This window comes from Pelophylax lessonae (genome assembly GCF_965119305.1).
Source record: "Pelophylax lessonae genome assembly, chromosome: 10".
Taxonomy (NCBI): Eukaryota; Metazoa; Chordata; class Amphibia; order Anura; family Ranidae; genus Pelophylax; species Pelophylax lessonae.
Genome location: NC_138777.1, coordinates 130,499,952 through 130,513,190, shown reverse-complemented (window position 1 = coordinate 130,513,190; position 13,239 = coordinate 130,499,952). Strand labels below are relative to the sequence as shown.

Genomic DNA, 13,239 nt, shown 5'->3' with positions numbered 1-13,239 from the left:
CAGGAGAGGGGTGGCAGTGAGAGGGATGGTGGGATCCAGGAGAGGGGTGGCAGTGAGAGGGATGGTGGGATCCAGGAGAGGGGTGGCGGTGGGAGGGATGGGATGCCCTTTCCTTACCTTGCAGCCGGCCTTGGCTTTGGTGGTGTGTTGTTGTCTGCGGTTTGCGGCTGCAGAGCCAGAGACACTGTTCCCGCTTCTTCTCAACCCGACAGGCAGAAGGGGTTCCCTCTAGCTCCACCCCCTTCACAGTGAGACACGGTCACCTGGTCCACCCCTCCATAGCTACGCTGGGTGGCTGCGGAGCCAGCCGCAGGGAGCGGCCAGCCCAAACAGTGCCTTAGGAGTGACGGGGAGTCGGGGACATACCCGGGGCGGGCGGCTAGAAGAATATGCGGTATCGGCCGCGGAGAGGCCAGGGGCAACCGGCATCAGAGCGGAGGGACGCTTCATGCGCCCGGAGCAGAGGCCTCGGCCCACCGGGCATACTGTATGCCCGGTCTGCCCTATGGCCAGTCCGGCCCTGCCTTGTGGACACCCTTCCCAGAAGAGTTTAAGCTGCCATAGCTGCAAAGAGTGGGCCAAATCAATATTGAACCCTACAGACTAAGACTGGGATGCCATTAAAGTACATAAGCGTGTAAGGACAAGCATGCCAATTCTTTTGATAATATACTATAGTATATATACAGTATACACAGTTATACATAATCTTACAAAAGTGAGTACACCCCTCACATTTTTTGTATCTATTTTTTTTATATCTTTCATGTGATAACACTGAAGAAATTACACTTGCTACAATGTAAAGTAGTGAGTGTACAGCTTGTATAACAGTGTACATTTTCTGTCCCCTCAAAATAATGCAACACACAGCCATTAATGTCTAAACCGCTGGCAACAAAAGTGAGTACACCCTTAAGTGACGATGTTTATTTTCCAAAGACAACCTCTGGATAGGACACTGAACACATGCACTCAACTCCTTTGGTCAACCATGGCGTGGCCTGTTCTGAGTGGAACCTCTGGATGGTCTTGGCCACCATGCTGCAGCTCAGTTTCAGGGTCTTGGCAATCATCTTATAGCCTAGGCCGTCCTTATGTAGAGCAACAATTCTTTTTTTAAGTTCCTCAGAGAGTTCTTTGCCATGAGGTGCCATGTTGAACTTCCAGTGACCAGTATGAGAGAGTGAGAGCGATAACCCCAAATTTAACACACCTGATCCCAATTCACACCTGAGACCTTGTAACACTAATGAGTCACATGACACTGGGGAGGGAAAATGGCTAATTGGGCCCAATTTGGACATGGTCACTTAGGGGTGTACTCACTTTTGTTGCCAGCGATTTAGACATTAATGACAGTGTGTTGAGTTTATTTTGAGGGGACACCAAATTTACACTGTTATACAAGCTGTAGACTCACTACTTAACATTGTAGCAAAGTGCCATTTCTTTAGTGTTGTCACATGAAAAATAAGATTTTTGTAAGATCTCACAGTAAAATCTTTTTCTCTGATGTCCATTGACAGACGCGGCCTCATCTTCATGAGCTTTGTGTGTTATGCTGCCACCTGCAGGAGTAGTCTAGGCAGTATGTTAGTACAAAGTTTTTACATCTACACGCCCACGGGGTTGTCCCTCCAGACATAACCCTCACAGACGCAGCCCAGCACTTCAGATTAGTTGCAAGCAGTGAAGAAAAAAAAAAAAACATCCCTATCAGTGGGGCGGGTGCTGCGTCTGTCAATGGACATCAGAAAAAAATATTTTACGATAAGATCTTACAAAAATCTTATTTTTTCTATCATCAATTGACAGACGCAGCCTCATCTTCATGAGCTGTGTGGGACGTCCCAAAGCAGTGTAGGCATGAGGGGTGGGAAAAATGCAACCAGAAAGTAACGTAAACTCCAAAGGCTAAACCTAGCCAACTGGGTAACATGAAGCTCAACCAAAACAACATGAGCTCACCCAGGTAAAAGACCCCTAAGAGAATAAAAAAAAATCATTATCTTATGAAACAGCAGCCTGTAAAACCTTGCGTCCAAAAGAGGCATCCGAAGAAACCAACAAATCCACCTTGTAAAATTTGGTAAAGGTGTACACAGATGACCAAGTCACTGCCTTACAAACCTGTAAGACCGAGGCCTAATGGCAAAAAGCCCAAGAGGCACTCAGCGCTCTAGTAGAATGAGCCTCCACAGGGAAAGGAGGAACCTGACCCTTGAGTGAATAAGCCTGAACAACAGTCTGCCTGATCCATCTCAAAATGGTCACAGAGAAATCTCCCTGAGATTCTCAAAGGGAGGCTTTTAAAGAACAGACAAAACCAGATCGAGATCCCACGGTGATAATGGGGATCTCCTCGGAGGAGCCAGATGACGCACCCCCTGGATGAAAGTGCGAATAAAGCTATTTATGGCCAATGGATGTTGGCAGTAAACAGCCAAGGCCGACACTTGGCCCTTGATAGTACCCGATACCAAGCGCTGCTCAACCCCTTTTTGTAAAAAGGCAAAAACCTTAGCTATAGAAAACAAGCTAGGGTGCAGCTGCAGCGATTCACACCATGAAATGTATGATTTCCACATGCAATGATAGATCTTCCTGGAAGTCGACTTCCTGGACTTCAAAAGGGAAAGAAGCCCTGAGTCAGACAGACCTCTATCCCTCAACACCTTGCTTTCAACAGCCAAGCCGTTAAAGCCAGCGAACCGTAAAGCAGGATGGGAGATCGGTCCTTGAGACAGAAGATCTTCCCGCAGAGGAGGGTCTACAATCATTTTTACCAGGTCTGCCGAGGCCAGTCTGGTTCCACCAGAATGACCGGAATGCCTTCCATCGCCACCCGGCAAAGAAACCTTGGCAGGAGTACGAGCGGAGGGAAGGCATAAATCAGGCGATATTGGCTCTTAGGAGCCACCAGAGTCTCTGTGGCCTCGGCCAGAGGATCCCAAGAACTGGCCACAAACCGCTGAAGTTTCCTGCTGAGGCGAGACGCGAAAACAGATCCACCTCCAGAGTCCCCCATCGGGCACACAGGAGATGAAACACCTCCGGATGAAGGGACCATTCCCCTTGATCCAACACCTGACGACTCAGGTAATCCGCTTGCCAATTCTCCAGGGGGAGAAAGACCCTCGCCAAAGCAGAGTCGGGAGTCAGCCCCAGATAAGTGACCTGTACTGATGGCGTCAGAGCAGATTTTTTTAAATTGAATGTCCACCCGAATTCTTGAAGGGTCTAAATTGTGATAGAGATGTTGCCCAACAGATTCAAATGAGAGTCTGCTCGCAACAGCAGATCGTCCAGATATCCCACAATTGAGATACCTCGCCGACGTAACAAGGCCAGCACAGGGGCCAGGACCTTGGAAAATACTCTGGGAGCCAAAGCGAGACCAAAGGGTAACGCCACAAACTGAAAGTGCTCTTCTGCCACCGCAAAGCGGAGGAATCGCTGGTGTCCCTCGAAAATGGGGACGGGGAGATACGCATCCTTGAGATCGATGGAAGCCAGAAAATCCCCCTGATTCAAGGATGCCACCACTGACTGAATGGACTCCATTCGAAACTTCTGCACCCGCACAAATTGGTTCAGAGCTTTGAGACCCAGAATTGGATGCACCTTGCCCCCTTTTCTGTGCCCCATGAACAGGTTTGAATAGAAAACTTGAGAGCGTTCTAGCTGAGGAACCGGCACAACCAGCCCTTGCACAGCCTCCCGCAGATCCTTAAAACGTTCTGGAGACAGGCAAAGTTTTGACTGAAGAAACCTGTCCTGGACCAGAATTTGATCTTGTACCCGGAACAAATCAGTTCTCGAACATAAGCGTCCTGAATGAAGGAAGTCCAGGGCCAAGCCCTTGATCAACTGATCCAATGAGTTGCCAAACAAACGCTCTCCCAGAAAGGGGAGGTCAGCTAGGGCTTTCTTAGAAGCTTGGTCAGCTGACCAGCTCTTTAGCCAAACCATGCATCTCAAGGCAATGCCCACGGCCGAAACCCTGGCCACCAGGGGAGCTGCATCCATAGACGCATCGCACAGGAACACCAGAGCCTGGATCATCTGGTCCAACAGTTCCAGTTGGTCTGGAGGAACAGTCTCGGGGTCCAAAGACTCCCGTAAACTCCTAATCCATTCCGTTACCTCCTGTGAGACTAAAACAGACACAAACACTGGTTTCAAAATGGAATCCGCCAACGCGTGAATATGGCGGAAAAAGGGATTCCACCCGCCTGTCCACCGGATCCTAAAGACCGGGGAATCTTCCACAGGCGCAAGAGTAAATTTGTTTAATCTGGAGACAGGATGGTCCAGTTTAGGTGGCACCGTCCAATAGTTGGAGACCTTTTCAGCAAAAGGATACCGGCGTTTAAAGCATTTTGATACAACTAACACGTGCTTAACGTGCCACCATTGGTCATTCACAATATCATGAAAAGTGTCGGGACAAGGTTAAACCTTGCCTGCTTTCTGAGACTTCTGGGAGCCAAAAGCCACCCGCATACCTGCTGGTGTGGGCTCATCAGCCAATTTTAAAGTGTCCCATACTGAAAAAATCAGGGCTTCAGCTAAAGCGCGTTCCTGCGCTGCGGCTGAAGAGGACAGGTCCTCTTCACCATCTGACTGCGAGGACAGCGACCCCTCAGGAAGGGGAGAATCTGGGGCAATCTCATCATCCTCTGCTGATCCAGGTAAGTGCACTGGTCTCGGGGGCCACACTGCATTGAAGGGGGCATGTACGCTGGTCACTGCATTGAAGGGGGCATGTACGCTGGTCTCTGCATTGAAGGGGGCATGTACGCTGGTCTCTGCATTGAAGGGGGCATATACGCTGGTCACTGCATTGAAGGGGGCATGTAGGCTGGTCTCTGCATTGAAGGGGGCACGCACGCTGGTCTCTGCATTGAAAGGGGGCATGTACGCTGGTCTCTGCATTGAAGGGGGCATGTACACTGGTCTCTGCATTGAAGGGGGCATGTACGCTGGTCTCTGCATTGAAGGGGGCATGTACGCTGGTCACTGCATTGAAGGGGGCACGCTGCTCACTGTTTTGAAGGGGGCACACTGGTCACTGTGCATTGAAAGGGGGCACGCTGGTCACTGTGCATTGAAAGGGGGCACGCTGGTCACTGTGCATTGAAAGGGGGCACACTGGTCACTGTGCATTGAAAGGGGGCACACTGGTCTCTCTGCATTGAAAGGGGGCACGCTGGTCTCTCTGCATTGAAAGGGGGCACACTATACCTTAATTACTGAAGGCCCCTTTCCCACTTTTGCAATGCCTATTCAATTTTTCTGTTTGCACCCCCCTAAAAAATTTGAGCACCAGCCGCCATTGGCATAGGAACTCGCTAAACAACATATTTAAATCTGTACAGTCCTCCTCTGAGAGTGTCGATAGTACCATCTCACAGACATATGAGTGCATGGCAGACACTGATTCAGAAGAGATTTGTGGGACTGGCTGAGGAAGATTATATAGTTGTGCATAATGTTTACAAAATTCAGAAGCTATTGCTTTGTTATTGTGAACTTTAGTGTTTGTTGATGACAGTATGTAAATGATCAGTTGTTGGGGTATGCCAGGGTGGATAACCCGTGCCAAGTGACGCCCACATTTATTGGCCTGACAGTAATAGAGATAATGCGCTTTGACTATGAGGGAACGATCGGCAAAAAGATGCAAGAGGTCATGCCTTGCATTCGAAAGATCAAGCAAGGTGGTGGGATCAAGAGTGAGTTTGTGGGTAGTCTTGAGTAAAGAAATACGGTGCAATATACTGCCGATGTCAGCAGTACGTTCTTATTAAAGTCTGGATCCATGCTAAATAAATATAACCCGGAGGACGAGACAAGATATGGACAGGAGTCTGCCTAGGGTTACGTGAACATGAGAATGGTCTGACCATAATCGTAGGCCAATAGAGGGGGATGGATTATGGTCCAGCAATGATTGTGCCACAAAAATGTAAATTGATCCTACTGTAGGATTTGTGAGGAGTGATCAAGCGACAAAGGACTTACCAGTAGAAGAATAGAGCTGAGGTATCAAAGGAGTGTTTAGGTCCCCTCCAAGTACCTCAGGGCTTATTCTGCAGCTGCGAGATCCGATCAGTATAAAAATGGGTTTTCTGCAGGGGGAGAAAATGGGTTTTGGACATATGGAAATGATAGAAAACCTGGGAACCTTTTTCAGGTGAGTTGAGACCTCTGCAGTTGAGAGAGAACACCTTTAGTGCCAGTGGACCTACCATGATATAAGGGACAATGAACTCTGATGAACATACTAAAGGTGTCTACAGCCCAAAAGAAAATAGGAAGAGGTGGTGAAAGGAGGTGAAAAAAGAGAGGAGACAGAAAAGTTGAAAGTGAGTAGGGGGACAGATACCATTTAGGTTTCCACGCCAGAAAGGGTGAAAAGGGTATCAAGGGTCCAACCCTATATCACGTTTCCTATATAGGGAGTTAACAGGAACAATTACCTAATGTGCGTGATATGAGTAAGTCTGAAAACCAAACTTCCTCTAGTGGGTGTTAAGGGGAGGACCTCTGCCAGAATAAACCTGGCTTGTAACACTAAGCCAAGAAAGGCGCTGAACACCCTAAGATAGGGAACATGGTGAGTACACGGGTCAACCACCCCGACGGGGCTCTAATATAAACAGTTATAACCAAAAATGAGGTGATCAGGAGGGGGAACCCAGATGCCTGGAAGGCCTTGGGGTGTACCCCTCCCGAGGCACCCCACATAAAATCACATTTTGCTTGTAGCGCAAAATCAGAGCATAGATACAAATTTCAACAATAGTAACTAAAACTTGTAAACAGTCAGTAACGTTAGGAGCATCAGAAGAAAATAAGGCTGCTGCAGTGAACAGCAAAAACAGCGCAGAAGACTGAGAGATTTTCACTTTAGGTGATCCTTCTGCAACGCATGTGCGCATCAGCCATCGTGGGAATTATGAGTAGAAGACCTTGATATCTTCTTGCGGGACCGCTTCTGCCAGCCAGTGGAAAATGGAAGGCCAGGTGTTACTAACTTGAGGAGCCAATCCGGTACAGAGATCTGGGGTAGTTCAAATGTTTAAAGGAATGTAGGCAGGTCCCCCAGAGTGCAAGACTGCTAACTTGCCCTTGTGAAAGGCTTTAAGCTGAAACGGACAATTACAGTGGTTCTTGATGTGTTTAGCCTGTAGGGCTTCCGTCAGGGGCTTTAAAGCACTCTGCATCTTTAAGGTTTGTTTAGACAAGCCAGGCAGTAGCATAACAGGTGTCTCATTAAAGAGAATGTCATCCTGCGAGCGAGCTATACGCATGATCTCTTCTTTTATCTTGCAAAAGACATCACGGGAGAATGCGGGGTTAGGATTACGAGGGCCCAAGGCCCTGTGGTTGTGATCCAGCTCCAGGGGTGTGTTCTTAGGTTTCTGCAAAATTTGATTGAAGATCGCCAAGGCACTAGCTCTTTGGTCTCAATAGTCTCAGGCAAGCCACGTATCCAGATGTTATTGCAGAAGCTGCAATTCTCCAGGTCTTCCTGGTGGTAGATAAGCTATTGAATTTGAGCAGTGTGCTCCTGTAAAGCTTCCTCCTGCTGGATAACAGTAGATGCAACATGCTCCCTTGACTGTTCCACATCCTCTAGTCTAGAGCTGACAGCCACAGACCTGTGAAAGGTTTGTGAAGGGTTCCAGGATCAGGGAGGGCTGCAGTCGGAGTCCTGTGGGGACCTAGTGTGATGCTGGAGTGGTGTTTGCTGGGAAGGGCCGCATGAGAAGCAGGTGAGCAGGACAGCGCCATATTGTATGCCTTGGGATCCCCAGCCACTGTTGGAGGCCAATCAAGTATAAAAGCATCTAAGATCTAAGACGAAGAGGAACCTCACTCTGGTGCCAACCGTCTCCTCCACACGGCTTACCCATTTGGGATTGAGTACTGACTGTAGTGTAGCACTGGGAGCTGAAGAAAAGTCTTGTTGGAGTGGGAGCTTGGGAGCTTGGGAGCTACACACCCTATTCCGCCATGCGCTCGGCCATGCCCACCAAAGAGTGAATATATATTTGATGATTGTTTATGAAGATGTATCAGTTACTGTTTTTATGTCAAAATAAAAAATAATTATTTTTATGAAATTTTGTTTGGTGAATAGTGCCTTAAAAGTCGTAGGTATATGAAAAAGGTTGTAAGTCAGTTGACCTAAGTTCAAAAGCCAGGCTGTGCACTAAGATTACAAGGAATTTGGTCTGGCAAATGCCCGCATTTATTTGCCAGGACCTCATGCCTATGCAGCAGTATTTAAAGCTCAAAAACATACCGCTTTAGCTCCTGGGCTTAATGTTGGACCCCAGAGTCACATTTAAAACCCTTGCACCAGCTGGGATCCACAGGTGCCGCTGGAACCGGTTTTAAAAAAGTTGCCCTTCCTGCACTATTTTAAAATGGCTGTGGGGACTAGAATGATTAGATAATAGTCAAACCTGCCCCCTATGTTTGTGCTTTCCTAATGCAGCGCAAAAAAACAGGTTAACTGATTATCCCCCTATTCTATCCACACACTGCATATACTCTTCCTTCCTTGCACTCTGGAGAAATGCTAGTGCCTTTAAGTATAAATGAGCTTGTGACAATCTCCCCTTAATCCCATTATGAAACCCAGTGCCTGATCTAGCCCCAGCGTTGTCTTCTGGGGCAATGAGAGAGTTCTTACCCCTGTATTAACTAGAGTTAGATAGACTTGCACATGTTTTCTTCTCTTCCATCCTGACAAAATTAATGATAGGGGAGTAGAGGGTAGGTCAGTAAAAGGAGTTTGGGCAAGGGAGTGAGAAAAGAGTTACCATTTAATCAAGCCATTTGCTTTGCCTTGCATCGCCAAATCACAGTCGCCCTTTTAACTCTGTATATCTAGTTCTTCTAAGAGTTGCTTTTGTCAGATACGAAGCTGATACAAACTAATACAAATAAATACATACAATGCAGACTATTTACCTCTGCTATGACTTCAGCAAGACCTGGGTTACACAGCCGTAGCCAGCGACGGGGAGTAATGCCATTAGTCTTGTTCTGAAACTTTTGGGGTTCCATTTCATAGAAATCATGAAAGCTGCAAATACAATAAAATAGTTTAAAGATATGCAGAATTAAAGTTATTGATGCTCTAGGAACTCTTACTTACACTGTGTCTTTGATAATGTCTGAGTGGATCTGGGCAACACCATTTACAGCATGTGAGCCAACAATGCACAAATGGGCCATATTAATGCGCTTAACTGAACCCTCCTCAACAAGAGACATTCTGCGCAGGCGGTCAGTATCTCCAGGGAACAAGGAAGAGACACGCTGAAAGAGTTACACATGAAAAGTGCACAAATGTAAGTGAACTATGGCAGTAAAGGAAAAAAGCTATACAAAAGGAAAATATAAAGTACAAGCATCTTGCAACACAAGAAGTATAATAAATGTTTAGCTCAAAATAGGAGAGGGTGGGGGAATAAATGGTTGATATAGGCACTTTCACTGTACATTTAGGTGTCTTTGATTAATTTCATAGATGATCTCCAGGTGCCTTGGGAGCAGATTTTGCAAGAGGTGGACTGGCCAGCGCTCTAATGCTTCCGGCAACACTGTATGATTCGTGTAAGCACATGTGCGGACTGTCAAATCCCAGGCCTGAAAAAGACAAAAAGGGCATAACAGTGAGCCAAGTTCTAGCAGTATTAGATGTTAAATAAAGTAAATAAACACAAAAACAAAATATAAGTTATGCTCATATTTTTCTATTTTGTTAGCATTTATTCAGCAAGTAAAATTCTACACCAACTCCCTAGAAAACTGCTTACATATCACCTGCTCTCCAACTGATCACAAAGTCATGTGTTCCCCAGAGTTACTGGTTTCTTTATCATGTATGCCTAGTACCAAAAAATTTCATGAAAGGAATGCATTGTGTTAAAGTTTTGAAAATCCTGATTTTTTTTTTTTAAAAAAGATCTTTTTGTAATATGCATTTTTAATTACTAACAATTTTTATTAGAGCTTATGTTACAAGTAATATCAGAACACACAATAAAGATTGTATAATATGATTACAGAAAATGTAATAATAATTCTATATATCTTTGTAAAAAAAAAAAAAAAAATACAACACCACCAATCCCTAGATGGATATACAGAGGGAACATTTACCAGAGAACTCTCAATAAAATAAGGGAAAAATGCATATTGCAGCTTCATTATAAATGTTAGCAAACTTAAAGTTTTTCCAGAAGGAAAAGTGTCCTTGACAGATCATAAAAATGTACACTTCACTTCCATCAAACTCATTGTAAACAGCTTAATAATAGGATCATAGTATGGTATCCATGGTGGTGTCATACATTAACTCCATAAGTTATATTGCCTGCATCCTTTGAAAAACTTAGGTCCAGGAAACAGTGGGAAAGCACCAGTTCAGAGCGATTGTTCATTGGATTGCGCTAAAAAGGGTGTGGACCAACCTCTGGAAAGGGGGAGATAAATCTAGTGATGTTACAAAAAACAAAAAATACACATTGGCAAGGTGAGTGTAAGTTGTACCTCAATAATAGGAGCTGCTTTAGTGGCAGCCTGCTGCCAAATCAGTTTTAAAACCTTACAGTTACAAACGGAGTGGAGAAATGTGCCCCAATCAGAGCAGCCCCTGAAACAAGTCTCCAAGAATTGCTGGAAACATGGGATGAATCTTAGCAGGGGTAAGATCCCATCTCATATGTAGCTTAACCACTTCTGGACCGGAAGGTTTTACCTCCTTAATGACCAGGCCATGTTTTGCGATACGGCACTGCGTTATTTTAACTGACAATTGTGTGGTTGTGTGACAATGTACCCAAAAAATATTGATGTCCTTTTTTTCCCACAAATTGAGCTTTCTTTTGGTGGTATTTGATCACCTCTGTGGTTTCTATTTTTTGCGCTATAAACAAAAAAAGAGCGACAATTCTGAAAAATATATATATATATTTTTGACTTTCTGCTTTAAAAACACAGCCAATAAAAAAAAATCAGAAAAAAAAATCAGATGTTTTCATCATTTTAGGCAAATATGTATTTTGCCACATATTTTGGTAAAAAAAATCCCAATATTAACAATACTTATTTGTTTGCACAAAAGTTATTGCGTCTACAAACTAGTGGATAGATTTACGGCATTTTTCTTTTTTTTTTACTAGTAATGGCGGCGATTAGCGATTTTTAGTGGGACTGCGACATTGCGGCAGACAGACCGGACACCTGACACTTTTGAGGGGACCAGTGACATTACTACAGTAATCAGTGCTAAAAATATGCACTGTTACTGTACTAATGACACTGGCAGGTAAGGGGTTTACACCAGGGGTGATCAAAGGGTCAAGCGTGTCCCTAGGGCATGCTTTATAACTGTGTGGGGGATGGGCTTACTAGATGAACATAGAGATCTGTGTTCCTGAATAGCAGGAACCCCGAATCCCTGTGTTCATCTGTGACAGAACGGCGGTCTGCCTTGTTTACATAGGCAGACCGCTGTTCTGTCTCTATGGGAGCGATTGCAGGTGGCTAGCAGACATCTCGTCTAAAGGACCCGCTGATTGGCTTCCCCTCTGGCCAATCAGCACCCCCACTGGCTATTGCACAAAACGATGTACAGTTACATCGTTTTGCGCAATAGAGCTGACCTGCCACAGTAAAAGTGCGGCAGTTGGTCGGCAAGTAGATAGTAATGGTTTCTTTAACCACTTGCCACCCAATGATGGCGGAGCGGTGCGGCTTATGTTCTTGCTCGACATCATATGACGGCAGCCCAATCAAGCAGGGCATATGCGCGATCATGTGCACGCAGATCTGCACTGTCGGTGGCGGCATGTCCCAGAGACATACTGTAGCGGGTCACTGACAGCGGGTAAACAGTCAATGAGCGTGGCTGTTTACCATGTGATCGGCTGTGATCAAATCAGAGCCAATCACATAGCTCTGCCTACTCTGTAGACTACGCATGCACGCGATTGGGAGAGCGATGCCCAGTAATGTCGGTGGCAGCGTGTTCCCAGGAACACAGCTCGTCACCGACAGTGGTAAACAGCCAATGACAATGGCTGTTTACCACGTAATCGACTGTTATCCATTCACAGCCGATCACAAATGTAAACACAGAGCGGTAACTGGCTGTTACCAGCTCTTCTCTCCTCATCCACCTTTTCCAGTGTGAGGAGAGAAGAGCCAGAAACAGTGAGTTCCCGATCTGTGTATCTGTCAGTTTACTGCACTACACAAATAAAGAGAACCTGTCCCCATACAGTGTTCACCCCCCCTCATTACACCTGTCACCCAACAGTCACCACATCAGTAAACCATACAGTGCAAGTGTCACCCATCAGTGCCCATAAGGTGCAACTGTCACCATCAGAGAATGCCATCAGTACCGTCAGTGGTGCACCTGTCACCCATCGGTGACCATCGCCTGTCACCTATCACCCATCAGTGCTGTCGCCTGACACCCATCAGTGACCGTTATCAGTCACCCATCGCCCATCAGTGACCGTCACCTGTCACCCCATCAGTGACTGTCACCCATCAGACACCCATCAGTGACTGTCACCTGTCACCCATCAGTGACCATCAGCAGTCATCTGTCACCCATGGCACAGCCACCATCATGTCCAAAAAAGTGTACAGCAGTGAGGAGGCATTTCAAATCCTCTCCATGACTAAAGAGAGCAGCGGGGAGTTCTCATCAGATTATGATTCCGAATCCAATTCCCAGTTTGAACCAATTATTAGTAGTGGATTGGCGATGGAATCGGAGGAAGAATGGGTCCCTTCTAAACGGGCCCGGCGCTCTGGAAACCAGGCAGCCACAAGCAATAGACCCCAGGATCAATGCCTATGCCCAGTACCTACCAGCATTGCCACCAGCAATACACCCCAGGATCAAATGCTCAGGGCCAGCACCAGCACTGTAGTATCACTCCCAAGTACTAGTATAGGAATTTCAAACCCCCCAACTACCAGCACTAGAGTGTCACATCCCCCAAGAGCCAGGGCCACTACATACCTCCCAGATGCTCTTACCATGGCTGTCTTCCAACTCGGGATCAGCAAGCATTCCCCCTTTCACCGCACAGCCAGGTGTGCAAGCCAATCGTGAGAATTTCTCAGAAATTGATTTTCTTTATTTATTTTTGCCCAATACTTTGCTGCAACTTATCGTGGACCATATGC

General features: G+C 46.1%; 1 protein-coding gene across 1 annotated transcript in view; it reads right to left on the bottom strand.

The window, feature by feature from the left end:
• Window positions 1–13,239, bottom strand: part of PYGM (glycogen phosphorylase, muscle associated) — a 982,083-nt gene that overhangs the window by 366,213 nt on the left and 602,631 nt on the right. The window contains exons 10-12 of the mRNA XM_082270768.1: window positions 9,529–9,675; window positions 9,182–9,345; window positions 8,995–9,109 (exon numbers count right to left, since the gene is read on the bottom strand). Coding sequence (XP_082126894.1) covers window positions 8,995–9,109; window positions 9,182–9,345; window positions 9,529–9,675 — 426 coding nt within the window. The remainder of the gene's footprint in view (window positions 1–8,994; window positions 9,110–9,181; window positions 9,346–9,528; window positions 9,676–13,239) is intronic.